Here is a 25,973-nt window from a genome sequence, read left to right as displayed (position 1 = left end):
TTAAGAAGGACACATTCTCTAGTATTTCTCTTTACTCAATACTCTTTCTTCCTAAGCTGTTACCGTTTTGCAAGAATATTCCAGCTACAATAACAATGTATAATATTACTACTATGAGATCTTATTACATAATACAGTGTATATAATAACCATGATTAAAGCTGAGTATAGAATGAACATTATACTACTATAAAGTACAATAAACTTGCCTTTATTTGAACAATCTCTTTAATTATGTAATGAAGGATAGTTTATCTCTATTCACTTTGTTATAAAGATAACTACAAACATCTTTTGTTTCTAGTTACGAGAGAAAGCTTTATTAAAGAAACCTCTATCACGTCTTCACTAGAAATAGCTTCAAACATATACAATGAGTATTCCTGCTGATAGAGATATCCAAATCCATTTATTTATTTATTATATCTTCTTTCATCTAGTTAAAGTAATTGCAAATAAATCTAATAAAGATTTATTCTTCTGATTTAAACGTCCGCGCGCTATTTCGGATAGAGTCTGTTCTATAATGATTTTCTGTTGTTTAGTTAAAATGAAAGGTGCGCAACTTCGGTCAGAAATGATGAAGTTTGTTTCGCTTTATAACCGCAGTAATATCTTGGCAAGTTTTATTTTTTTTTGTTTAAAAATATATAAATATTCGTATATAAAAGGAGGATATTGTGTATAAACAGATTTATTTTCATACAATACTTTTTTTTTTTATTTGAAAAAAAATATAAATGTCTTTTGTTACAGTTGTTGTGTCTTTTGATATTGAAAAAGAACCTATTCAATTTAAATTTCTTTCAGATAAATTGACTTGGGATAACCTTGTTCATGTAGTTCAATCTTCTACAAATTCATTGACAGATCCTTTAGTTCTTTATTACAAGGCTTCGTATGATTCTGAGGTAATCGAATCTTTAGAAAATCAGGAACAATTAAACCAACTTTTGACTCATCGTCCTAGTCAAAGTAGTGCTAGTTTACATCTTTATGGCTCTAGAGAACAGGTCAAATTACCTGTCTTTGTCTCTTCTGTTGCAGCATTTAAACGTCTTGGTGAGCTGGTCGAAGAACATAAGGAGTTGATTCAATCTAGTCATCGTATTGCTCGCTGGGTAAGCCACTTAGCCTGGTTCATTTCAATGAATGACAGTAGTAAAGAGTTTGATTCAGCATTCAAATTATTGGAAGAATTAATTGAAAGAAAAAAGAAGCTAGGTCTACATTCCAATCAAAATCATGATATACTTTCTGCTGCTGAAGATGGTAAAGAGTCTCATAACTATTGCTCTGATTTAAAGGATTCTGACTCTCGTCTTGAGCGTTTATGGCGAGGTCCCTTTGGCCATGGTCGCAAACATTATAAAGACTCTTTGAATGACGATGAATTCTCTAGATTTGGCAAAGATTTTTGGAAGCATAGACGCCATCACCATCATCACTCACCTGCCTTTGATGAAGAAGACTTCTTTTTCAGACCACGAAGTTTCATGTTTGGCGGTCATCATGGTGGTCCTTTTGGTGGTCCCTTTGGTGGTCCCTTTGGTGGTCCTTTTGATGGTCCTTTTGATGGCCCTCGCGGCGGCCCCTTTAGTGGTCATCATGGTAGTCCCTTAGGTCATCCTCATGGTGGTCCTCATGGTGGTCCTCATGGTGGTCCTCATGGTGGTCCTCATGGTGGTCCTCATGGTGGTCCTTTTGATAGTCCTTTTGATGGCCCACGCGGCGGCCCCTTTGGTGGTCCTCATGGTAGTCCCTTTGGTCATCCTCATGGTGGTCCTTTCGGTCATCCTCATGGTGGTCCTTTCTTTAATGGCCATTTCGGTAAATGTAAAGACCATTTTAGTAGAGGTAGACATCACGGCAAACATTATTCTGAGAAATCCGACATTTTGAATTGTGAAGATGAAAAGTTAAAGGAAAGTTCATCTTCCTCTAGTTCTGAAAGTGAAGCATCTTTTCATATTCCTTTATCTAAAAAGCATTTGAAGAAACTTCGTCGTCGTCGTTGTCATAGTCGTTGTCATCGCAAGAATTGTATGTAACGTATGACTTTAACCTACTTTATAAAACAAAAAAAAATCATAAATTTATTTCATTAAATACATAGAAAAATAAAAATAAAACAATAAAAACTAAAAATATATTTAATATGACTAAGCAAATTGTGTACACTTTTTTTTTTATTATTATTATTATTGAGGGTTTAGGATTAGGTTTATTGATAAATAGAAATGTATTGTGATGAGCTGAGCTGAGCTTAATATTTGACATTTTATAATTTGTGTGGAGTGATATGACCAATAGAAATACAGGAATTTATTTTTTCTTTTCAGTATTTGTATAATTCGTTATTTTCAGGATAAAAGAAAAGGAAGTAATCTAGATTACCCCAAGATATTATATTATGTATCAAAGAAGAACCTATGCTAGTTATATCATGATTTATGCTCATGTACAAATCCAAGTAAAAATAAACCAACAAATTTCATTGTTAAACCGCTAATAGCTTAATTCGAGAATAATGATCAGATAATTAAAAGAATAATATTTATTTTATGTATCCCTTAATAAATTTTATATCATGTAAAATAAAGAATTATTGACAAAAAGTTTAAATCTATATACTAACAACAGACACTTTTAGATGCAAAAAGTTACTACCAAAGTAACTGAGTTAAGCGGAAGGAACGGAAATAATCGGTAGAAAAAAAAATTTTGATACGTTGATTCAGTAAGTCTCAAGGAAATAAATACATATATAATAAGAGAGAGAGAGAGAATTTTTTTTTTTTTTTTTTAAATAATTATTCCCCCTTCTCCTCTCCTTTCCTTTCTTCTCATTGTCCCTTAAATTATGGCTTCATCTTCTACAAAATCAGCTATCAATCCATTTAATCAACATTGGGCCTTTTTTAAGGACAATTATTTACCAAGTTACTATGAACAAGATATAGTTTATCAACAAGAACAAATTACTTTTAGATCTCTTTCCCCAAAAATAGACCAGGAAGAGAAAAAAGACGGTTATTTTGATGACGATAATGACGATTCTGATGCTTTATATGAAGCTACTTTATTAAACTCAAATTTTTTATCGTCTATTGAAGAACAAAAACCAATTGGAGTAGTAAATTCATCATCGTTAGATCGTCTTCGTCAAATATTAGATCATATAAAACCAACTCCCTCTTGTTATTCGTCAGCACATACTAATATGACATTGCCTGATATAAATGACTTACCATCTATTCGTTCTCAATTCTCTTCTTCTTCTTCTTCTAGTCATCATCTTTCTGCATATCAACACTCGACTACTACTACTACTACTACTACAATGAGAGATTTTCCTTTCTCTTCTGATCCTAAAGGTAAAGGCAAGTTTAAGCCTACTTTATGATAACAGATATTTGATTGATACCCTTTTTTTTCTTAAAAAAAAAAAATAAAATAAAAAATAAATAAATATTTTGTTGTGTATATTTGACATTTCGTGTAACATTGGTCTTTGAAAAAATTTTAATGAAAAAAAAAAAAAAACGATCCGACTATTCCGATTATCAATGCGTTTTTGTAATTGCTATGGAAGCTATTCAAATGCATTCTCGACCCTAGCAACCAAAACTAAGTTCCAAAGTCATGGTTTCTGTAAAAAAAAAAAAAAAAAAAAAAAAAAAAAAAAATAGATAAATAAATAAATTAATAAATAATAGAGAAGCAGAAATCATGTGACAAGCTGTTACTAGTAATAGATGTATTCATATTATACTATGAAATTTCCTATTATATAAATTCTTTCATCCAATCAATATTTTTCTTTTTTTTTTTTAAAAAAAAAAAAAGAAAAAATAACCCCACATTAAAATATCATTAGCATAAAGCATTTAAGAAATTCCAAGATTATAACGTATTGCTCAAATATATTCCTTTCAATATTAAAACTTATGAAAAGAATAGAATGGTATCATGAATAAGAGATTTACTTTGTGAAATATCTATGATTTAGAAACACATTATCACAAATAGCTTTTATTCTAATAGATAAAGTATAAAAGCTACTCATATATCCGAATACTCGCCATCTTATGACAATAGTCAAAATTTATTTATTCTATTTTATAAAACCGAATTTAAACTTTTTTTTTAAACAAAAGATAAAAAAAAAAAAAAAAAAAAAAAAAGTGCTTTCGAAATAATGATGAGAAAGCATTAAATATAAACATATATTTATATACATGTGTGTGTGTGTATGTGTGTGTATACGTATGTGTATATGTGTGTATATATACACATATATATAAATATTTATATATTCATATATATATTATTCTTTTGAATTATAAATAGATTGACAGTAATAATATAATAAATGATGGTTTTACACGTCTATATATCATTCTCAGGTACTACTAGTTGCAACAACGAAAATCATGTTTCGGATAATTTAATAAAGGAATTGACAAAGTCCCACATAGAATAATATCCTTATTTGTCATGTAGAAGCATGTTAACATCAATCAAAATAATAATTTAAATAATATTCTTTTTTTTAAAAAAAAAAATACAGATTTGTATATAAATACATGTATAAATTTATGTATATTTATTCTACATGTTTACATTGTAGAATGATGTCTTGTTCTGTATGTGTGACGGTCTGAATAAAATTTAATTCACAAATAAAGGGATGCTGATCTCGTTTTATTTTATTTTATTTTATTTATTTATTTTTTTTTCCCTTTTATTTTTTTTTTCTTTCCTTTCCTTTCTTTCCTTTATATACAATTATTATTTTTTTTTTACTTCATCTTCTTCTTCTTTCACGCATTATGTTACCTCAATTTGGATTTATTGTAGCTCAAGCAGGAGCAGATTATTTACCTCAACAACAACAACAGACTAATAATAATTCTTCAGCTTTAGCCCCTTTATTAAATAATAAACCTTTTAATTTTTATTCACAACAAGTCTCTCCCTCATCTAATGTCATTCAACCCATCTTACCTCCACCTTCATTTCTTTACCAACAAAAAGAAATATTACCTAAAAAAACAGGTGAATCTAGTTTATTACCTATTTTAGATAATAAAGATACATGGTTGCCTCAACCCACAAAAAATTTATCTTCCTATCATCACCAAGAAGACATAAAAACTTCAACTGTCATTCATAAAGAAGCAGAAATTCACAAAGAAGCAGAAATTCATAAAGAAGCAGAAGCAGAAGCAAAAGTAGAAGCAGAAAATGTAACAGTGTTGAAAAAGCAAGAAGAACAAAACAATCATTCATGGCAAGGTAAACAACACAAGCAACTATTTGTCATATAGTGATTTATAAAATTTTCTTTTCTTTTTTTTTTAAAAAAAAAAAAATCAAAAAAAAAGCGAAATCAAATACAAAAGAAAAAGACTATAATGATTTAATGACTTGGATGGATAATGAATTTTGGGAACATGCTGAAGAGTAAGTGTGTGTGTGTATATGTGTGGGTGTGTGTGGATGTGTGTGGATGGGCGTGTGGGTGTGCATTTTGTCATTTTTCTCTCTGTTTCTGTCTCTCTCTACCTCTCTCTTTTTTTTTTTTTTTTTTTTTTTTTTTTTTTTTTTTTTTTTTCTAAATAATTCGAAAATTTTATATCTTGTAGCATTTATCAGCAAAAATTACTAGAACTTCAAAATGAATTAATTCTAATTCAAAATGGTAACGTACATGTTTGCTGAATTTAAAACTGAATTTAGAATTAAAAATCTTTATTTTATTTGGGTTTAGGTTCTCATTCTGTATTCAGGGAAATTATAGCTGATTTTGAATTAAAAAGAGAAAAATCAATTCATGATGCTGAATGTTTTATGAAACATCAAATTGCATACATTCAAAATGATTTTGATAAGGATGTTAACATTGTACAAGTAGAATATGAAGTAAGGAAATGTTATACATAAAGATGTATTAAGAAATTTCAGTATTAAAAATTATTTATACAAAAGAATGAAAAGAAACAAATACAGGAAAATTTAATTCATTCAATCGAAAATAAAAGAAAACGCGTTAGAGAAGATGACGATGAAGGTAAATAAAGTAGAATAAAATAAAACGAAATAGACGCGTATAAATTCATGACTTTTTATTATTATTATTATTACAGAGAATGATACGAATAATACACATACAAATACAAATTCAAATTATTCGTCCAAGAGAATAAAGCGTAATTTAAGAAAGAGAAATACAGAAACAGGACATTCATTAAAACCAGAACCCTTAGCAAAGAGAAGATCAGGTAATTTGGTATTTCAATTATTATACGTATAAATATATAAAACTCTTATTATTTTTACATATGATAGCTCGACCAAGCACATTACATAATTTACATACTATTTCATCTACAGAAGAAGAGGAATTAGAAAATGAATTCTCCAGTATGAAGGTAAAATAAAAAGAATGATATTCCTTCTTTTTTTATTAATACTATAACCCATATAAATAGAAATCAATTCATACTACATTATTAACTTCACGATAACGCACGCACGCACACACACACGCACACACACACACACATACACACGCACACGCACACGCACACGCACACACACACACACACACACACATTAGACGTGACATAATTATCATTTGTATATATTTATAAATATATATCTTTCTTTCTTTCTTTCTTTGTTTGTTTAAATTAATAAAAAATAAAAATTATTATTATTATTATTATTATTATTATTATGCATTTAAAAGAGGCGTACGTTCATTTGATTCAATCTTTTGGCAAATATCAAATTTACATATTGGACACTAGTATTGAATGATAAATAATCATGTTTATATATAAGAATAACACTTACAAATTTCTTGTGTGACGTTAACCATGCATCCACACACTTAGCATGAAATTCATGTTTACAAGGTAATATTCTTAATTGTTCACCTTCTATATAATCTTCAAGACAAATAGCACATTCAATATGTACTGTATCTATCATCTTTTCCCGTCGAAATTGATAAGTAGGTAATTTAGATACAAAATGAATAGGTGCAATATCGTTTCTTTTCTTTTGTCTTTGTCTAAATTGCCAGGTAAGATATATAAATAGCATCATTACAGCAGGTGATAATACTATAATCAATAACATATCTAACAATGGCCTAATGAAAGAAAATTGTTTATTTATTTACATTATGTAATCATATTAGACTATATACCATGTTAATAAATCATCTCCTGATAACTTTACTAGTATAGGTTTTGTAGTATTAAACAAGTGTAATAATGTTTTATATTGATGCTGTGCTACAAATACACTTGGAATATGTACATCAGAAGTATCACCTGCTTAGTTTAGGTAAATATTATAGATTTCAAGACTGTTATTTCTCTATTTTATACCTGGTGCATACATAGTCACCCATCCATTAAAATGCTTATCACCTACAATAACTGCTATAGATCCACTCGCTTGCATAGCTCTCACTTTTTGTAAGAAGGAGCATTGTCCTCTTTCGACAAGTGCAATCCAATTTTTTAATTTATTTGCTATAGGAATACATCCAAATGAATCATTCGTACCCATTGGTATCTGTAACTGGCCTATAATCTGTCCTTCTATTCGAGGCCCAAAGGCTGCTGTACGATCTACGAGTGTATCATTGGTTTCCTATCCATATTTATTTAGTCTATAATTAAATAGATAAATAAATAAAAATGAGGGGCTCACAAGTATTGTAATCGTTGCTTGACATTGAAGTACATGATAGATTACCAAGATGAATAAAGAAAAATAAAATAGAATCTTGACCATTTATAAATGTGTAATAATAATAATAATAATAAAAAAGAGAGGAAAAATTAAAATAAAATAAAAAATGGGGGAAATATACAATAAATCACAACATGTTTATGCGCGCATAATTTTTTTTTATAAATAGTTTATTTACTGTATTCCTACTAAACAACATACATACATAAAATAAAATAGGAAAAAAAAAAGATTCTTTTATGTGTATCGCTTACTTAAAAGCGTATTCTCACTCTCTCCTTCGCTTTCTCTCTTTCTTTTTCTTTTACATTCAGGTCAAACATCATCTATAGCATCTTTCTTTATTTGTATACTTGTTTCAATCTTTGAAATGAACCTTCAATCATTTATAAATTCATCTTTTAATTAACATTTATTAACTCTAATGACTTTTGCTAATGACTTTTGCATTAGTTTTATGCAGCTTTCTTTTCTTTTTTTCAATTGCTAGTATCCAAACTAGAGTTTTTCTTTGTAATTAAGAAATTATGCATTTATACGAATATTATCATATATTTAAAAAGCTGACTCTCGATATATCTATCATAATTGCAATAGAACGGCGATTAAATGCAGTAACATTAACCTTAACAAAAAAAAAAAAACTTACAGTTAATGGTTTTTATTCATCTCGCTTTGATTTTGTAATGGAGGAAATAATAAATAAATAACAAAAGTTATCAAAGTTTAACGGGATTTAAAATCTACTAGTAAATGGATAAAAAACCTCCTTCTTCTTTATATACAATATATGCTTATAAGTTTTTTTTTTCTTTCTTTTTTTTAAAGAAAAAAAAATCTAATTTACATAAGTCCAGCATACATGATGGTAAAATTAGAGTGTAATTTCATCATGATAATGCAGCAAGTGCCTTTTTTGATCTTTCAAGCTTATCTACTAAACTATAATTTTCACCTAAAATACATTCATTTTTAGTCAATAATGGGCGATCTACCTTTATTATCGTTATACCTTTCTTTTCTGCTTCCTTTTGTTCTTTTAAATAGAATCGTCTGTCCCAATCAATAGCTTCTTGTTGAATAAAGATGATGGTACCAGAGACATGTAAAATGCTGAAACTACAAGGTATAGATCCAATTTGTTTTATATAAAACAATGTTGATAAATACATATCTGTGTAATCTCGTGGAATACGTAATATACCAATATGAGTTATTGAATTGTACCATTTCACTAAAATGCATTTCAATTAATGTGAATCTAACTTTATTTCTATTACCATATTGACTAATTTACGTGTAATGTTTCCTTGTCCTTTACCAAAGGAACCATAATTTAATTCAATTGCCTGAAATATGGCTTTAGTAATCATACTATCTGTTAATTCTAATTGCGTTTTAGGGTAAATAACTTGGTCATTTTCTATTATTGGATCTTGTACAATTTGAAATAGGACCCATCGATTCTTAAAGCGAACCATTTTGTCAAAATATATGAAAACAAAAAAAGTTTTTTTTTTGAGTGCTATCACGGAGTTGTAAAAAAAAAAAAATGGTGAAGAAGAGAAAAAATGATGTTATTTCGGAATAAAGTAATTCTTCCGGCGGAGAATTTTAACTGTCCGAATTTAATGCAATTTGTTTATATAAGAAACTCGAGATTTTATTGTATTTTATTTTATTTCCTCTTAATTTACACGACAAAAAAAAAAAAAAAATGGTTTGCCAAAAGACTTTTAAACTGTAAGTCTTTTTCTTTTTTATTTGCTATTTTTTTTAAAAATTAACTCTTTCATATTAGGAATAATGGCCATGAAATCCCTGCTGTAGGTTTGGGTACTTGGTAAATATTTTTTTCTTTTTCTTCTTCTTCTTTCCGTTTATTTGCTTTAATAGTGAATTTTAATATCTTTTTTTTTCTTCTTCTTCTTCTTCTTTCCTTCCCCTAATTATTATAGGCAAGCTAGTGAACAAGATGATACTGTCTACAAGTCTATTAAAGCAGCTATTGCTGCAGGCTATCGTCATATTGATACTGCCATGATGGTAAATTGAATAAATAAATAAATGTGTATATATATATATTTATTTATTTATTTAAACATCCCTCTCCCTTATTACCTTTTATTTTTAATATTGGATCATACAATAGTATGGAAATGAAGCTGAAGTAGGTAGAGGTATTCGTGATGGTCTCAAAGAAAATGGATTGGAACGTAAAGATATATTTGTGACTACAAAATTAGCAACCATTGATGCTCGTCCCTCTTATGTACCTAAGGCTCTTGATGATTCTCTTGCTAGACTAGGTCTTGATTATATCGATCTTTATTTAATGCATTGGCCTATTGCCATGAATCCAACAACACGTCAATTGATCCCTCTTCGTCCTGATGGTACTCGTGATATTGATGAAGAATTACAAGGTAAATTTGAGTTGACCTATGAAGCCATGGAAAAGCTGTTAGATACTGGGAAAGTGAAAAGTATTGGGGTTGCCAACTTTTCTATTCCTAATCTTGAACGTCTCTTGAAGACTGCAAAGGTTGTTCCTGCTGTGAATCAAATTGAACTTCACCGTAAGTAGTTACTATTATTATTATTATTATTATTATTATTATTATTATTATTATATTATTATTATTATTATTATTATTATTATTATTATTATTATTATTATTATTATTATTTGCCTTACACTTTATTCTATTTAAGCTTATTTACCTCAATTCAAGTTGGTTGATTATTGTACCTCAAAAGGTATTCATTGTTCTGCTTATTCTCCTTTGGGTTCAAGCCAATCCACTTTGTTTCAAAATGAAACATTGGTCAAGATTGCAAAGGCTCATCATGCATCAGTTGCTCAAATTTTGATCTCTTGGGGTATTACCAGAACAAGTGTTTTACCAAAAAGTGTCAATCCTGAGGTAAGATATATACATATATATATTTGGAAGAGAGAGAGAGAGAGATAGGTAATGACCAGTAGATTTCTTATATTCATATCTTATTCTTTATAAATAAGCGTATTGCTTCTAACATTGAAACCGTCACATTGTCTGAAGATGAAATGAATGATATCAATAATATCTCCAAAACAACAACAAAACGTTTTATTAGACCTGCATGGGGTGTTCCCGTTTTTGATGAAGATTTTGAATAATAGTTCATATAATAATAATAATAATAATAATAATAATAATAAAGCCTCTATCTATAAATTACGTGTAGTGGGGAAAGAGAGAGAGAGAGAGGAAAAACGTTATTTTTTTTTTTGATTTTATCTTTTTTTTTGTCAAGAAAGTATCGGAAGAATTGAATTAAATATAACAAGGTATCTCAGGATCAAGCATAGGGATAGTATCGTTTTTAAGGACAAAGGCTCTCCAAAAGTTAGGAATATAAAGATTACGGAATTGAGCAGGTATTTGATTATTTAAATCATTATCTGTATATTGAGCAGTATCCTAATAAACAACCAAAAAAAATATAAATAAATACATAAATAAATGAAATATCATTTTCTAATTTTACTTGGGGAATTCTAGCACCATATCTGGTATATTGATCCTGTTGAAAGCTTTGACGCCATAATAAAGGAACAACAGCACTTGATGTATTCCCGTTAAAAGGTTCTGTTACATAACAATTCTTTCGATCAACATAAGCTTCTGCAAGATCGAGGTTACCAAGACTGATGATATTTGGATCTAACCCTTCACTTGCACCAAATCGATTATCAGAGATCACAATATGCCATCCCCAGGGTGAAATAGGAACAGAGCTATTCCAGATAGGAGGAAGAATCGTATTGTTTACACGTGCTGTATAAAAGTCAAAGAAGGTGATACCCTCATAGAGCCAACCATTCAATTCCTCAGACACAGGTGCCACATCATGTCCAAAGAATTTATAAAGCATGTTTTTGTGTACTACAATATTACTGACTTGTTCAAAGTCAGCATGTGTAGCTACATACATCATGACACCTGTATTTGCAAGATAATTGGAAATAACATAACCATCAACCTATAAATTAGGAATCAAGATGATAAAGTAAGAAAGGAGGGGTTCATTTTTTTTTCTTTTAATATGTATATACAACTTACAGCGGAAGTAAATCGAATAGCACCTCCAAAATCATATATTTGCCAGCCTGCAATAAAGTTTTGATATACATATGTTTGATTACTACCTACAACACTAACAGCATGGTCTTGTGCAATAAACTTGGTATCAGGAAATGTAGCATTCTATCAGAGGAAAAAAAAAAAAAAAAAAAAAGGAGGATGAGAAAGGGAGAAAGAGTTGAGTCAGTATATGTATATAAAAAATAAAAATAAAAATAAAAATAAAAAAAGCCCTATTTACCATAATATTTTCTTTAATTGTAATATCAACCGTACTATAGAGTTGAACTCCAGAGGCAAGATAGCCTTGTTCATCAGAAATATTTCTTCCAAGACATTGGTGCATAAATCGAAGATTACGGAAAGGCCTTTCTAATTGTGGTCTGATAACTTGCTCCAAGTTATCCATCTTTCGTAAATCCATTCTATTTAAGATTGAGTTATTTTTATAGTTACAAAAATGAATGATGCTAATAAAAAAAAATACCCAAAAATGTTATTGGAAACAATACTATTCTTTTGTGCCTGAAACATAATACCCGCGTCTATATACCATGGTTTGTTTAGTATCATTTACGTACATATACATATATATATATATATATATATATATATATATATATATTACTTGTGCCATTAAATGTTGGTAAGCGCTCTTGACCAGCATGTAACTCATCACGTAGGAAAATATTTCCATCTAAAGAAGTTCATCTTATTAACCTTTTACATATGATATATATAAAAGAGACAAACTATTCATACCAATGAATAATCTTTCACCATTTTGTGCTAGTATAGAACCACGTCCACCATTAAAAAACAAGTTACTAAAAATTGCAGTTTCGTTTTCATTTGTATTCTCTTTTACTTGAATGTTTACATTTTCAAATACAATATCTTGAATACTCCATCCTTGATTATCATTATAGACTTTTATAATGATATAGATATATAAAACTTAATATGTCTGTGTGTGTTCTATTTATAAATATTTATATATGTATATCACTTTACCTAAAATGGCTCCTGTATTATTTCTATCATTTACTGAAATAATAGTGGGTAAATCTAAGCTACCTCTTAATGAAACACCAGGTCGTAATATAATAGGATTTTCAGGATCAATTATAAAAATACCAGCATCAAGATAAACGACAGGATTTCTAAATAAATATAGAAAGATGTAGCTTACTACCAATGCTAATAATATATATATATATATATACAAATATATTTACTGTAAACGACTGGCTTCATCAATCATTTCTTGAAGTATAACAGAGTAATCTGAATTGTTTCTATAGTTTTGAACATGATCTAACGAACATTCAATTGTTTCCTGCGCTTTAGAAGAAGACAATACAGCCAGAATAGCAGAGCAAATAATACCAATGAATCTCATTGTATATAATAAATAAAAAAGAAAAAAAGAAAAAGTAATTGTAGGAATGATAATGTTTGCTTATATTCAATTTCATTTTGATCCATACGACGCGAAAACCTTATTAAAAGTTTAATTTCTAATAAAAGAAATGATTCTAATTATGTAAGCTTTTTATGATTATGAAAAGGCCTGTTATGCAAAATTACTATTGTCATACAACAGCCAATCATTTTATTTTATTTTTCCGACTGTTGAAAAATATAATTTTTTTTTTAAATAAAGAAGAGGAAAAAAAAAATACATATAATCTTCATTCAACGACATTCATGTCATCAACGCAATACTTGATACCTAAAGATCCTCCCTCCTATGAATCACTATATCAAACAATTCCTTCCCAATCATCACATGAACAACAACAAAGTCAATTAGCCAAGATAACATGTGCTCTTCAGAGATACATTCGTCGACATTCACCTTTTTTACAAACAATGACAGCAGCTATTTTTGTTGCAGCTACCGTTTCGACTACAGTCATGCTTTTATTATGGCAGCTTCAAAATTTAGCTTCACCGCAATATCCTGAGGATGATTCTTGGTTTGATCTTGGAGAATATGCAATTTTTTAATTAACTCATTCCATTTATTTTATATATATATATATATATTGTATATTAATACCCTCTTTCTTGTAATAAACACACACGCACATACACATATATATTATTTCGAATAATTGTAGTAGCAAAAAAAAATGTGAAATAGACTCATATTCATACTTATTTTATTGGTTTAATATCAAAATTAATATTCTCCTTTGGACATAACATGTAATTGGTATACTAAAGGTAGAAACTGGCCCCATCATATATTGAATATATTACCTAGATTGCATTTCGCTTAAAAGAAACACTGTCCTTTATAATGGATTAAGCACTTTAATTGGACTTTTTTTTTTCTTTCTGTTATCAATGTATACAATGTACTAGATAAGAAATGGTGAATATTTTAGTGAATAGTGGGGAAAAAAAATACAGAAAAGAAATAAAAAAAAAAGAAGAACAAACTTCTCAAGTTATAAAAGAGATCAGGTAAGTTAAATACAAGTATTTTGTAAACGATAGTATACTTGTTGTGTAGTAGATAAAGGGGTATGTATTGGACACCAAAAAAAAAAAAAATCCTTTATCAAGATAATATAACAATTCCAGTTATAGCCTTTAATAAGAGTACTGTCAAGTTTAAAGGTGTCCAAACAGGAGTCACCACCCTATTTGTGGAAAGAAGTGTTAAACAGACAAAAGGCGTGGTGATTTGATTGTAACGATTATAGATATTTAGTTTAATGTAAAACAAATTTATTATTCATGCTTTAAAAGAGATTTTACACCTACAATAATAGACTCTTATGGTCTCTTCTTGGCCTGCTAAAGCTGTAGAATACTAAGACAACGTAATTACAATACCGCAAAAAAAAAAATTCATCAAATCTCTATTAAAATATTAACTGCTTGAGGTTGCCCGCCTCTGCATTCTCTCGTCAGAAACAATGATAGTGTCGTCTCAAACATGAGGGGGTTCTTTTTTTCCTAATGGGAAAATTTAGGTAAATATGTCAAGTCTATTTTTACTTTTTGAATTTTATTATTGCTATTCGTTTGATCTAACCAGTCTCAGTTTCATCCCAAAATATTGCAATAGTAACACTCCTTCATCCTCACTAAGCATTATGATCATTACAGTCAGTAGAATATACGGTGGTCAGCTTTTGTTATAATAATTAGATCACGGTCAACATGAAAAAAAAACTACCACTACTACTCTTAACAACCTTAGATTGATAGCTCCTTAATTGAATGTATGCACCTTCAAAAATAAACAACTGATAATTTCATTTTGCTATCTATATCCCCCCCTTTTTTTTTTCTCCCTTGGGCCTATTAAGGTTTTTTAATTCCTTCACTTGCTCTTTTTTTTTTGGGGCAATTGCTGATAAGATGAAGATAAAAAAAAAAAAAAAAAAAAAAAAAAAAAAAAGACAGGATAAGTCTGTGAAAAGTTTGTATAAAACTTTTATTATAAATTGAATAAAATAAAATTAAAAATTGAATTATAAAAGTGAGTGCAAAATGGATCCTTATTTTATATCATATCTTGTGGAGAACGGGGTTATTTCGCGACAGGAACAGAATGAAGATATCTTGAAAGAAGGATATTTCCTATAAAATGATTAAAGTTATTGTGTTTGAGCCCTGATTGAGAATTAATCACTCTAATAAACATTAAATTATTCGTGCTCGATCTAGTCAGTTATTTTTCTTGAAACTAAATAACGAGATTTCGTTTGTTCATACTTGTGAATGATATAGGGGAGATGCTTTTGATGTATATATTCATTCCTCAATGTACTACTTGAATGAATTTCATTATATTGTATAGTGTATAGATAGCAAATGATTATAATTATAAATTAGTACATTAGGTAATATTATAATAATGTAAATATATAATTAATAGGTACAATCTATAATTCATATGTCTTTATCAATAATAACTCTTTACACTATGTTTAGCGTATCATTATCTCATAATGCCAGTATTAATTATGATACTATTTTTCTCATCACAAGAGTGTCTTATAAACTGAAATCAACTAATATTGTCTGCATAAAGTGTACTATCAATAACTATAATATCATTCGGACCTTCATGACTCTGATATGTATATCATAAGCTATTATCTGATACATCATTATATACACAACAAGTAGAAATGGCAAGTGGAAATGTGGTGCCATGGTTGTAAGATAATAGTCATAATAGAACATATAGTTCACTGTTATGATAATTCTGTCTATAGACATATTTAGCATATTTACCCTTGTATAGAAAAATAATTAATGGAAGTCCTACATCTAAAGATATATCTTCTTGTATTATTGTTCTGCTGAATATTTTAACATTTCTTGTAAAATATCAAATAAAAAGTATTATAAAACAAAACTAATACAAAGACAAAAAAACGTCAACGAGACCGAACAATGGTTCTAAAGTTAATAATTTTATTTATGAATTTAAATTGATAGGGGGGTATTTATAAGAATTGTTAAAGAAGTCTGAGATAAGATGTGAATCACAAAAATTTTAGTTAATGACTGAATAAAATATGCTAAAGATAATGAAGTGTTAGAAGTTTTAATATTGTTTGATAAAGTAGATCAAGAGAGTTTCAGGAGATTCCTTGCATAAATTTATAATCCACAGGTTTAATCATGAAACGTGACATTATAAGTCAGCTCATGACAGTCACTTTAAAACACTTAAAAACACCGATTTTTTTCAGGTGGTGAATTTATTTCTTACTTTTTCGTTTAAAATGGGTATGACGACAGAGTAAGCAGCGTGTTCAATATATGGTCTTGAAGTCTCCTTTGACCACTGTACATTAGCAACTACTTTATTACGTACTGTTGGCCTGGAACCAGTTACAATTGTCAATGGCGATCCAACATTTGCTGTTGTCATTTCAACCAAGAAAATAAATATGGAGCCTTGGAAGTTTAAACGTTTGGTATCTGTCCATCGTATAATAACAGATGCTGAAACAACAGCTCACAACATATCACAAACTTCACCTGTCGCTACAGATGAATATAATTAATCCAGTGAAAGCAGTAGTGATATCAGTGAACATTGCATTTCCATTGCACCATCACGATCCGGCATTATCGATCTTTGTAAACAAATAATGCCCCTGAATCCTATTCCAACTTTAACAGAACAGCTGTTCTTAACGGAAGAGGAAGTCTTCACCATCGTCAGATCATATCTGCCTGACGGTGACTTGATTTCTAGTCATTTATGTGAATGGATGGCCAAAGACGGCGCATGGGGTTTGATGAAACGAAAGCAAATAAACAAACAACGGAAGAGTGGCCGTTGGTATAATCTCATTCGTGAAGAATTTCGGGATTTTACATGGAAGCATATCATCAATATGCAGCAGTTCCGCTCAAATGTAAAATCAACAATGTCAAGCATTTGTACTATTGGATATGCTCGAAAAAGCAATACAAAAGACTCAAAGGCCGCCAAAATAAATTCTGTTAATCTTCAGATCTACAAACTAAAAAAAGAAGCTTCTTTGTGAAGAAGTCTTTGTGTCGATCAACTCATCTGCCAATGAGCCAATTTTGTCGTGTGATCACGACACATTTCATCACTTGTCTCAGCATTTTGTGGGATGTAGCAGTGATATGCAGACTATGATTAACTTCATCACAGAAACAAATCGAAAAGTACGATTGGTTGTCATCGATTTTGCTGGTCCTTCTACCAATGTGGATGATTTGCGACGTTTCATCAAAAGCAACAAGTCCATTATCGAAGTCTCGGTGGATGAAGGCCACAAGGTAAATGTATATACCCGTCATGAACTGCTTCACAAAGATGATATAATTAGCAGATTCAACTGTCGTCAAGGCCCCGTAAAGAGATCCAGAAATACCTAAATACATACCATTGGCACTATATTCCCCGTTTTCATATCACTGCAATATCTTTTCCACATGCAGATAATTATTTTCGTTATTGCAAAAGAAATAAGCAAAAAAAAAAAAATACTTAACCACTTGGCCATTTTCACGGAGCATAAAAAAAAGGCTACCCACCTGTCATGGTTGTAAGATGTATCTTAATTCAATAAGATAAATAGTCATAATAGAATACATAGTGCATTTGTATAATAATTCTCTCTATAAACATATTTAGTATATTTACCCTTATATAGAAAAATAATTAATTAATAAAAGTCCTACATCTAAAATATACCTTCTTCTATTATTGTTCTGCTGAATACAAATTTATAAAAATAACTTTATACAAGTTAAACTGGGGTAAACTAAGAATAATACAAATACGCGTAATAATTGATGTTTTGAGTACAAAAGATAAGGAAAGAGAAAACAGAAAAGACAAGTCTGTAAAAACTTGGTATAGTTTATTGAAGAAAAAATAATACAAAAATTGTACAAGAAGAAAATAATATGGAAAAATGACAAGGACTATTTATATGTTTTGCAAGGTAAGTGATCTTAATAGAAGTGTGATTTAGATAAGTGAATACTGTTATAACAAAGCCTTTAAGCACAAATATTGTCTCCGAATAATTCTGCTTGCAATAAGATCTATTTCTATCTTCATTCTCCCTGAGCTGTCACTGTTACTAATTATTATTTCTGGAGTAAGCAACGCGTTAATATTAATTTACAGTGAATACTCCAGTCATAGCAATACCCATTATTTATAAGCTACTATTACTATCATTTTCTAAGATATTATTACATAATAATATTTAATATTATAGATGTATATATAATATGTATGACTTATGTAAATGATTATGTAATTGAATATAACAATCATAATCCCGTTAAATTCTTATTATTACATAACACAATGTATATAATCCCTTCTTTAATGTTCGAATACTCTAACAATGACTATTATTAAAACTGAATGTAGAATGAATATCATGCTGTGAAGTACAATACACTAGTTTTATTTGAATAACCTCTTTATTATGTAATAAATGATGGTTTATTTCTATTAACTTAGTTGTAAGGACGACTATGACCATAACAGATACGACAATTATCCATGACTGTAAAGTAGCCCTTATCTGTCTAGCCTATCCAAAATGTACATGGCAGCTTCTACAAATTTAACAATATGATAGGCGGTGGTTCCTTTCTTGGGCTTTGGTTTAACCTCCTTCTGACTGCTTGATTTTCGTTTCTTGCCCTTATTCTCCTCCTTTGAATGAAATTCTCTTTCGATTATCTCGGCATCAATTTTCTTGATGTGATCTACTTTCGAAAAATTGACTATGCCGAAAGATGCAATGCAGCCGATTATACTGATGTTAACGCCTTTTTGTGTAGGCACTTTGACCGTAGCAGATACTCCTTTTCTTGACCACGCCTTACTTCTCATCATTTGCGAATGAAAACTGACCTCATCAATAAAAATGCAAGTTTCCTTGAAAGTTCACACCTACGTGCTTCCATTCACTAACAATCTTATTACGCAATTCAATTATTCGAGGAGAATCTCTTTCACGTGTATACTTTGTCGCGTTCTTCAAGGTCAGCTAACATTTCTCAGTTATATGTTTGTGAAGACCACGTATAGAAATCTCCAGTCCTTCGAAATTTCTACATAGCTCCTCTTTAGCAATTTCTAAAGTAACTGTTGGTCTTTTGTCGAACAAGTCAATAAGGAATCTCGAGTGCTCTCTAAAAAGCTTTTTAGGACGTGGTCCCCCCCTTTTTTTTAGGAAGACTAGTTGGTATAATCGATGCTTTTGATGTATTATATTCCTTAATAAGCTTATAGGCAGAACTACGAGGGATACCACATGCTTCTGCTGCTTTGGGTATCGATAAGCCTTCCTCCTGAATCAAGTCAATCATTCGCTTTATTTGATCGTGACCGTATTTTTTATATCACTGCTTATTCTCCTCTAATAATACCTCTTCCATCTGAACAGTTATAGTTTCGACGGCTTCTTCCATCTCAGCTACTTTTGTTTCGGCAGCCCTTTCGAAATCAATGATCATTTCCAAATCTCCATGTTAAATTGCGATGTCTTCAAGGTCCATCTTGTCAGATGAGACTTCGTTAGCTAAAAGTGGCTCATTGGCTGAATTGTAATGAATGAAGTCTATAATCTTAAAAAAAAACTGGTTTTAACAATATCTTAAATAGTATGTTTATTTCGTCTGAAAAAGGTATTCAAGTAGTCTGAAAATAATATTCTTACTGTCTAAACTAAAGTGTTAAAATCATCTGAAAATTATTTTATTTCGTCCAGCAAATTTCTTTTTTCTGTTCGAGAAATTTTCAGAATTAAAGTTCAAATACTGTGTCTTGAATAATTGTACCAGGTCGGGATTGTAAAATACTCTTTTTTTTTTTTTTTTTTTTTTAATAAAAGAGTATTAAGAGTAATAACAATAATCAGTTTTTGGAAATACGTGTAGCATATAAACATATATGATTTTATCATTATTACGCAACTAGGAACGTTAGTTGGTGTAGCAGAGATATTTATTGATCTGTTACTAGCTTCTAATACAGTACTTACAGTATCAAACATAAATGTGTCAATATAATCTTGCCCTTTGATAGCGTGAACAAAATATAAAGAGTGAAAATTTCCGATTGGTATTTACAACAGCAAGATTAAATTTTGTGGTCGTTATATAATGATCATACACTGCTGATAATTTTAATATAAAAGAGCAACAACAATAACAACACTATTTTCTTTCTTTCTTCTTTAATAATAACCAAAATGAAATCTATTTTATTATTTTCTCTTTTTATTACCTTATGTTTTACATCAGCGTCTGCTGCAGTCTTAAGAGGTTACCAAATCAAAGTGAAGTCTGATAGCGACTTTTGTTCATTTATGCCACCACATCCAGGAGATGATGTAGCAGCTACAGAAAATGATGGTGTCCCATTTTGTACAAGACCTGGACTTGGTGGAAAGGCCATCTTCCCTTCTGGATTTATTAAATCTGCTCATTTTAAGAGTACTTCACTCTATGTTCAAGTGACAGGCACAACAGATCGTGGAAAATATTCTCTCAAGCAAACTGACGGTGGAGGACAATACGATAATAAAAATATCAAGTCCACTACTTGTAATGGTTATCCCTATTTTGTGAACTTGATTGAGCCTGATAGTAATCACTTTTGTATTCGTTGCTGTAAGAGACCATCTGACTGCAATGTAGGTATTTCTAGTTATGGCTGTGAAAGGGTTGTACCCGGTGATTACAGTTAATCATCCTATCCCAAAGTCTATTATAAAGCTCAGCTCCAATATTCTCGTTATATTATAATAATAAAACAAAGTTTGATAGTCTATTTTATTCTAGTCAAGAGTTCTTTTATACACAAGTTTGTGTTTCGTTATTACTACAACAATATTTAAACGTACGTGTGTGTATATATAAACAAGCAAATGTTTAGTAAAAGAAGGGGACATTGATATTATAATCCTTTTGTTTATATAAAGTATGACATTAAAAAAAATTAAAAAAAGGCCATTGTTATTAAAGTATATTCTTTAACAAGAAATTCATAAAAACAGAACTTATACAGTTCTTCTGCCCTTTATTCATATTTATTCTTTTCATAGAAGCTCCTATACACCAACTTATTGAACGTGTACCATTCTAAAATCTAGGTACAGATCCTATCCTTTGTTGGCTATTTATCTATGTTATCCCTTTAGCGTCTAGGATGGGTGGGTCGGGCTACGAGGCAGTGAGCTTCAATCATACATTTATCATCTTACCAAAAAAAAAAAAAAAAAAAAAAAAAAAATTGTTTACCAAGATCATATTTTAATTCTTTGTCTACACATATATCTTCCCTCTCTCAGTCGCTGAATCTAGTCTCCTTTCTATCATTCTAGTTACCTCGTCTATTACATTATGGCACTATTCTCTGGTCAGAATTCACTCTCCATAAATTAAAATTATCCCCTCCCTAGTGAAAATCTTGGTTCTAAGTTGCTGCAATGGTTATTTAATTAACCAACGCTAGTGTTTCATTTTTTTTCTTCTTCTTATAACATTATCATAGCTTTCCCTTCACCTTCTTTTTCTTTTTTATTTTTTTCTGTCTGCCTTGCCCATTCTTGCATACTTACTTACTACCCCTTTCATTTTATGTTATATAAAACAAAATCTTTTTATTTATGAAATTAGCATTTTGAGTCACGTTATTTTTTTAGACTTGTTGAACTAGGGGGTTGCTGTTATTTATTATACAAATATAGAAAATGGTTATAAAAATAAATAATAAATGAAAAGTAATAGAAAGGAAAAGGGGGGGAATAGGTATTATACAATATGTATTTAGAGTGAATCAACACACCAAATTTCCAATTTTTCTAAATCATTCATACCATGACGAGATTTACTCACTTGTCTTGCCATATATAAATCATCATTATCAATCATTAAAACCATTTCATTATCTTCATCTTTATATTGTAATCGTATTGAAGTGGGTGCACCAAATTTTTCTCGAATTTTCGATTTTAATTCATCAAAATGAATTGAATTGGAAACTAGTAAAATCCTTGTATCTGTATAATGAGCTTTGATCTTAATTTTATTAGTTGAGCTGCTATTATTGGATCCAATAGTTGAAGTTGAAGTTGAAGATTGAATATGAATATCATCTTTATTAGCGACTAATCGACTTCGTATACGGTCTTTTTCTTTATCTTGTACGGATACCGTATGCAAAGATCCATATACTTCATCTAGATCTTGATCAAAATCACCATAATAATAATGATCTAAATCTTCATGTAATTTGGGTATACGTGAAATAGGGGAAGAAGAATAATGAAGTTGACCTTTAGTTTGATGTTTATAATAGGTTGAATTTCTACCCAACAATGAAGAAGAAGAATATCGATCCTCAAGTGCTGATTCAAATCCACTATCTACATGTCGACCATTTTCTTGACGATGATATCGATAAGAACCATAAGAAAGAGTAGATGCAGAATCATCAGAGTAATACATTCCGAGATTAGAGTCCTTTCTTTTTTGCGTAGAGGTTGATTGAATGGGAATAGGTTGCTTATAACAACGAAGCTTTTCATTTAATAAAATAGAATTATTACGTTTTATTTGACTTGGCTTCTTTTGATTAAATTCATTTACGACTGCAAATATGTCTACACCATTAAATTGTTTTAATTTACTTTCAGGGGGCCTAAATATCACAAAGGGTGGAATAGAAAAAACTGAATAACCTTTCCCTCTATCTTTCACTGCTTGATCAATTACATCATGTTCTTCTGTCATTTTTGCCTTTTGTGCATGATATAAATCCGTAAGACCTGCATCTATTTTACCCAAATAGAGTTGACAGACGCCTCTATTAAATAACACTTCACAAGAATAAAGTCGAAAACTTAATCCCAATTGCTGATAATTGATAATTTGATTTCCACGAAGTTTCTATTAATAATAAGGAGTTAAATAAAAGGAGGGGAGAGAAATAAGTCAAAGAATGTGATAGACTTACTTGATAAGCTTCATCAAAATCTTTTCTTGCGGATTCCATATCATTTTTTATAAAATTAGATACGCCTCTTTGAAAATAAGCTACTGCAAAATAAGGATCCATTGAAATTGCCTTTGAATAAGCCCCTAGCTTTTTTTTTATATCGTATTTAATAATGAATTATATGGGATAATAGAAGGTTATTAAATGTTACATTATATTACCGCATGATCATGATCTTCTACTGTCGCAAAGATAAGTCCAATATTGAAATACATTTTCGCGTTGTCTGCTATACCCTTTATACATACATCAAACAATTAAAAACTCAGTAAACCACCCCCCTTAAATGTTCTTTTATTTTATTTTGAAACTCAATAGATTACTTACGATGAAGGTCTTTAGTGACAAATCATAATCTTTATTATCAAATGCAGTACAGGCTGCTTGCCATTGATCTATTTCAAACTATGATGAACAGTAATTAGCTTTATTTAGAATTAAACATTGACATTGAATAATAAAAAAAAAAATAGTTGATTACCTTTGATGACATTCAAGTTGTATAATAGTCTTTTTTTTTTTCTTCTTCTTCTTCCTCTAATGGCTGATCCTTCCTTCTTTATAGAAAACAATAATAAAAATAAAATAAAAAAAAAAAAAGAAATAATACACACGTACACACAAATGAATAAAAAAAAAAAAAAAAAAAATAGAAGCAAAAGGAGAAAAAAAAAAAAATAAATGAATTTTAGACAAGCGCTAATTGAATTTTATGGGAGATCTTGTAACACGTTTTTAATTTATTCTGTACATACATAAATAAGGGGAGAAGAGAAAGGAGAAGAAAAAAAAAAGTGTGTGTACTTTTTTTATTTTTTATTATTTGATTGTTAAAGAAACAATAAGGAGAAATACAGCTTTTAACTACAATTAAATGCATAAAATATAGACATTTTTATAATACAATGGCTTATGTTTAAAAAATTCAATTTTTGACTGTTTTATTGTTCAATAAAATAATTTTATATTACCGGTGCAAGAAATATGCATTTAAGGATTTATTTAATACTGTAAAATTTGACTCTATAAATTACAATATGAATATTTTTGAACCCAATCATTTAACTAATACCTGCTGTGTTATACTGGTAATTACTGCATTATATATATCGATGCTTATACTGTTCTCATCTGATAAATGATTTTTTTTTTTTTTTTTTACACCGAAATGCATAATTCGCTCTTAGTTGACTTTATTTGCTACATCTCGCTCTGATAAAATATTCTACCCTGTCTTCACTTTATTTACCATAGTAATGATAAAATACTCTTTTACATTCTTATTCAATAAACATGACTATAAAGCATCTCTATCATAGTCATTCTTACCCTAATAATAAGTACTTTTGTGTTATTCCTATTTTGTTCGTCATATTATATTCTTGAGACGATCATCTCTCAAAATGTCCCCACCTCTGCTTAATTATGATATAGCTTCTCTTGAGTTCAAAATAACTTCTGGTGTGCCTGAAGTTAACCATGTTAATAAGGGCTAGAATGTTTTATATCCTATTTTTGAGAAATATTAAAAAAAAAATATAAGCATACAAAGTCAACTTATTATCAGCTAAACACTTTTATGGGTTTTGACTGCATATTTGTATTAGTATGTTAAATCTAATGAAAAAAAAATAAAAAAATAAACTCAACAATTAAGGCATCTTAAAATTACATCTTTCAAATTTTTTGAATGATTTTAACTAGCCCTTCCATAATAAATCCTTCAATATTATTCATTTACCATAGGCTTGAAAATAGTCAACAGGTCAACTTACAATTTTTTTTTCTTTTTTTAGGCAGGGCTTTTTGGGTGGGTTTATTATTAAGCAGCTCATTAAATAATTTATAAAGTGTATATTAATCAGCAGGTATTAAGCTGCATTTCCAGATATAACTGACACATTCTTATAAATGTGGAGATTGTTAACACAACATAGCTCTGAAGTAATTTATTATTAAAAAAAAACAAAATATTGACATTATAGCTTGTTGGTATAAAGGTAATTAATGAAGAGCGTGTTATTAAAGCTTTTAATAGTAATTAAATAAGGATTCAATTAAATACAAATATTACTGCATAAAATTGTTTCAAAATTCTATTGGCTATTTAGATATACGTTATAGTATTTTTTTTTCCTCTCTAATAATATTACTTTTGTTATGTTAGATATATTTGATATGAATCAATTATTTTCTGGTTTAAATAATCCAACAACTAGACCTTTGGCTATTGTTCGTAATTGGGTCTTCAGACTATGGCCCTAATAAACTTGTAGTTAGTGATCTGGTGGACTCATGTTTGGCACTACAAAAGTAGTGTAATTATTACAACATATCCTCTCTTTGCTTACTGTAAATAAGGTAAATAATTCTAAGACCATTTATTATTGACAAAAAATTATTACTGACTAAATTACGCGTTATACAATATATAATCATATATGTATATGTATATGTATACATTCAACAAGAATTAACTATTTTCTGGTTTATATGTCTCCTCTTTTAGCTATGGT

At 29.4% G+C, this 25,973-nt stretch overlaps 14 protein-coding genes across 14 annotated transcripts; 9 read left to right on the top strand and 5 right to left on the bottom strand.

Moving 5' to 3' along the window:
- Positions 1-593: 593 nt before the first annotated feature.
- On the top strand, positions 594-1,676 carry BX663DRAFT_516211 (uncharacterized protein; the record flags this gene model as incomplete). Its single annotated transcript, XM_051528552.1, has 1 exon — positions 594-1,676. A coding segment is annotated over exon 1 (509 nt), but the record flags the coding sequence as incomplete, so codon positions are not given.
- Positions 1,677-1,679: 3 nt separating this feature from the next.
- Positions 1,680-2,166, top strand: BX663DRAFT_516209 (uncharacterized protein; the record flags this gene model as incomplete). Its single annotated transcript, XM_051528551.1, has 1 exon — positions 1,680-2,166. A coding segment is annotated over one exon (223 nt), but the record flags the coding sequence as incomplete, so codon positions are not given.
- A 654-nt stretch (positions 2,167-2,820) lies between these two features.
- Positions 2,821-3,429, top strand: BX663DRAFT_516208 (uncharacterized protein). Its single transcript, XM_051528550.1, has one exon. The coding sequence runs from the start codon at positions 2,864-2,866 to the stop codon at positions 3,404-3,406; it is 543 nt and encodes a 180-aa protein (XP_051381052.1). The 5' UTR covers positions 2,821-2,863; the 3' UTR covers positions 3,407-3,429.
- Positions 3,430-4,750: 1,321 nt separating this feature from the next.
- BX663DRAFT_516205 (uncharacterized protein) lies at positions 4,751-6,680 on the top strand. The gene is made up of 8 exons (XM_051528549.1): positions 4,751-5,301; positions 5,391-5,469; positions 5,652-5,707; positions 5,777-5,928; positions 5,995-6,076; positions 6,153-6,287; positions 6,355-6,437; positions 6,498-6,680. Exons 1-8 carry the CDS (start codon positions 4,836-4,838, stop codon positions 6,531-6,533), a joined length of 1,089 nt encoding a protein of 362 aa, XP_051381051.1. The 5' UTR covers positions 4,751-4,835; the 3' UTR covers positions 6,534-6,680.
- A 57-nt stretch (positions 6,681-6,737) lies between these two features.
- On the bottom strand, positions 6,738-7,857 carry BX663DRAFT_516204 (uncharacterized protein). The gene is made up of 5 exons (XM_051528548.1): positions 7,735-7,857; positions 7,407-7,674; positions 7,223-7,349; positions 6,865-7,165; positions 6,738-6,814 (listed from the first exon to the last, which is right to left on the bottom strand). Exons 1-5 carry the CDS (start codon positions 7,816-7,818, stop codon positions 6,743-6,745), a joined length of 852 nt encoding a protein of 283 aa, XP_051381050.1. The 5' UTR covers positions 7,819-7,857; the 3' UTR covers positions 6,738-6,742.
- Positions 7,858-8,362: 505 nt separating this feature from the next.
- On the bottom strand, positions 8,363-9,416 carry BX663DRAFT_516199 (uncharacterized protein). The gene is made up of 3 exons (XM_051528547.1): positions 9,074-9,416; positions 8,789-9,010; positions 8,363-8,731 (listed from the first exon to the last, which is right to left on the bottom strand). Exons 1-3 carry the CDS (start codon positions 9,255-9,257, stop codon positions 8,667-8,669), a joined length of 471 nt encoding a protein of 156 aa, XP_051381049.1. The 5' UTR covers positions 9,258-9,416; the 3' UTR covers positions 8,363-8,666.
- Positions 9,417-9,472: 56 nt separating this feature from the next.
- BX663DRAFT_457855 (NADP-dependent oxidoreductase domain-containing protein) lies at positions 9,473-10,981 on the top strand. Its single transcript, XM_051523890.1, has 6 exons — positions 9,473-9,519; positions 9,578-9,619; positions 9,735-9,822; positions 9,929-10,355; positions 10,492-10,703; positions 10,802-10,981. The coding sequence occupies exons 1-6, from the start codon at positions 9,494-9,496 to the stop codon at positions 10,937-10,939; spliced, it is 933 nt and encodes a 310-aa protein (XP_051381048.1). The 5' UTR covers positions 9,473-9,493; the 3' UTR covers positions 10,940-10,981.
- BX663DRAFT_476136 (uncharacterized protein) lies at positions 10,948-13,336 on the bottom strand. The gene is made up of 9 exons (XM_051524262.1): positions 13,145-13,336; positions 12,921-13,069; positions 12,669-12,836; positions 12,535-12,603; positions 12,394-12,451; positions 12,148-12,331; positions 11,886-12,029; positions 11,311-11,805; positions 10,948-11,243 (listed from the first exon to the last, which is right to left on the bottom strand). The coding sequence occupies exons 1-9, from the start codon at positions 13,306-13,308 to the stop codon at positions 11,097-11,099; spliced, it is 1,578 nt and encodes a 525-aa protein (XP_051381047.1). The 5' UTR covers positions 13,309-13,336; the 3' UTR covers positions 10,948-11,096.
- A 244-nt stretch (positions 13,337-13,580) lies between these two features.
- Positions 13,581-14,327, top strand: BX663DRAFT_562757 (uncharacterized protein). Its single transcript, XM_051531981.1, has one exon. It carries the CDS (start codon positions 13,617-13,619, stop codon positions 13,917-13,919), a length of 303 nt encoding a protein of 100 aa, XP_051381046.1. The 5' UTR covers positions 13,581-13,616; the 3' UTR covers positions 13,920-14,327.
- A 2,711-nt stretch (positions 14,328-17,038) lies between these two features.
- On the top strand, positions 17,039-17,440 carry BX663DRAFT_438510 (uncharacterized protein; the record flags this gene model as incomplete). Its single annotated transcript, XM_051523282.1, has 2 exons — positions 17,039-17,183; positions 17,253-17,440. 2 exons carry the CDS (start codon positions 17,039-17,041, stop codon positions 17,438-17,440), a joined length of 333 nt encoding a protein of 110 aa, XP_051381045.1.
- A 4-nt stretch (positions 17,441-17,444) lies between these two features.
- On the top strand, positions 17,445-17,660 carry BX663DRAFT_407816 (uncharacterized protein; the record flags this gene model as incomplete). The annotated part of the gene is made up of 1 exon (XM_051522265.1): positions 17,445-17,660. A coding segment is annotated over one exon (216 nt), but the record flags the coding sequence as incomplete, so codon positions are not given.
- A 1,306-nt stretch (positions 17,661-18,966) lies between these two features.
- On the bottom strand, positions 18,967-19,910 carry BX663DRAFT_488018 (uncharacterized protein; the record flags this gene model as incomplete). The annotated part of the gene is made up of 3 exons (XM_051524785.1): positions 18,967-19,305; positions 19,349-19,441; positions 19,824-19,910. The coding sequence occupies 3 exons, from the start codon at positions 19,908-19,910 to the stop codon at positions 18,967-18,969; spliced, it is 519 nt and encodes a 172-aa protein (XP_051381043.1).
- Positions 19,911-19,935: 25 nt separating this feature from the next.
- On the top strand, positions 19,936-21,145 carry BX663DRAFT_553686 (uncharacterized protein; the record flags this gene model as incomplete). Its single annotated transcript, XM_051531468.1, has 3 exons — positions 19,936-20,000; positions 20,059-20,081; positions 20,700-21,145. 3 exons carry the CDS (start codon positions 19,936-19,938, stop codon positions 21,143-21,145), a joined length of 534 nt encoding a protein of 177 aa, XP_051381042.1.
- A 1,081-nt stretch (positions 21,146-22,226) lies between these two features.
- Positions 22,227-23,950, bottom strand: BX663DRAFT_553685 (uncharacterized protein; the record flags this gene model as incomplete). The annotated part of the gene is made up of 5 exons (XM_051531467.1): positions 22,227-23,348; positions 23,416-23,544; positions 23,619-23,693; positions 23,785-23,862; positions 23,939-23,950. The coding sequence occupies 5 exons, from the start codon at positions 23,948-23,950 to the stop codon at positions 22,227-22,229; spliced, it is 1,416 nt and encodes a 471-aa protein (XP_051381041.1).
- Between the last annotated feature and the right edge of the window lie 2,023 nt (positions 23,951-25,973).

The sequence above is a fragment of the Cokeromyces recurvatus genome (assembly GCF_025118155.1).
Source record: "Cokeromyces recurvatus strain NRRL 2243 chromosome Unknown BX663scaffold_20, whole genome shotgun sequence".
Taxonomy (NCBI): Eukaryota; Fungi; Mucoromycota; class Mucoromycetes; order Mucorales; family Mucoraceae; genus Cokeromyces; species Cokeromyces recurvatus.
This window is presented reverse-complemented; position numbering and strand designations above follow the sequence as displayed.

Excerpts from the sequence above, each read along its gene's own strand:
- BX663DRAFT_516199 (XM_051528547.1), bottom strand. The coding sequence starts at position 9,257 with ATGGTTCGCTTTAAGAATCGATGGGTCCTATTTCAAATTGTACAAGAT. Across the intron at positions 9,011-9,073 it reads AGGACAAGGAAACATTACAC|TGAAATGGTACAATTCAATA; the intron begins GTAAATTAGTCA and ends AATGCATTTTAG. Across the intron at positions 8,732-8,788 it reads AAAGGAAGCAGAAAAGAAAG|GTGAAAATTATAGTTTAGTA; the intron begins GTATAACGATAA and ends AATGTATTTTAG.
- BX663DRAFT_516205 (XM_051528549.1), top strand. The coding sequence starts at position 4,836 with ATGTTACCTCAATTTGGATTTATTGTAGCTCAAGCAGGAGCAGATTAT. Across the intron at positions 5,929-5,994 it reads TTGTACAAGTAGAATATGAA|AATGAAAAGAAACAAATACA; the intron begins GTAAGGAAATGT and ends TTTATACAAAAG. Across the intron at positions 6,438-6,497 it reads ATGAATTCTCCAGTATGAAG|AAATCAATTCATACTACATT; the intron begins GTAAAATAAAAA and ends CCATATAAATAG.
- BX663DRAFT_516208 (XM_051528550.1), top strand. The coding sequence starts at position 2,864 with ATGGCTTCATCTTCTACAAAATCAGCTATCAATCCATTTAATCAACAT.
- BX663DRAFT_476136 (XM_051524262.1), bottom strand. The coding sequence starts at position 13,308 with ATGAGATTCATTGGTATTATTTGCTCTGCTATTCTGGCTGTATTGTCT. Across the intron at positions 12,837-12,920 it reads TAATACAGGAGCCATTTTAG|TCTATAATGATAATCAAGGA; the intron begins GTAAAGTGATAT and ends TCATTATAAAAG. Across the intron at positions 12,452-12,534 it reads ACCAACATTTAATGGCACAA|ACGCGGGTATTATGTTTCAG; the intron begins GTAATATATATA and ends CATGGTATATAG.
- BX663DRAFT_516204 (XM_051528548.1), bottom strand. The coding sequence starts at position 7,818 with ATGGTCAAGATTCTATTTTATTTTTCTTTATTCATCTTGGTAATCTAT. Across the intron at positions 7,675-7,734 it reads AAGCAACGATTACAATACTT|GAAACCAATGATACACTCGT; the intron begins GTGAGCCCCTCA and ends AAATATGGATAG. Across the intron at positions 7,166-7,222 it reads GGAGATGATTTATTAACATG|GCCATTGTTAGATATGTTAT; the intron begins GTATATAGTCTA and ends TTCTTTCATTAG.
- BX663DRAFT_562757 (XM_051531981.1), top strand. The coding sequence starts at position 13,617 with ATGTCATCAACGCAATACTTGATACCTAAAGATCCTCCCTCCTATGAA.
- BX663DRAFT_457855 (XM_051523890.1), top strand. The coding sequence starts at position 9,494 with ATGGTTTGCCAAAAGACTTTTAAACT. Across the intron at positions 9,520-9,577 it reads TGCCAAAAGACTTTTAAACT|GAATAATGGCCATGAAATCC; the intron begins GTAAGTCTTTTT and ends CTTTCATATTAG. Across the intron at positions 10,356-10,491 it reads GAATCAAATTGAACTTCACC|CTTATTTACCTCAATTCAAG; the intron begins GTAAGTAGTTAC and ends ATTCTATTTAAG.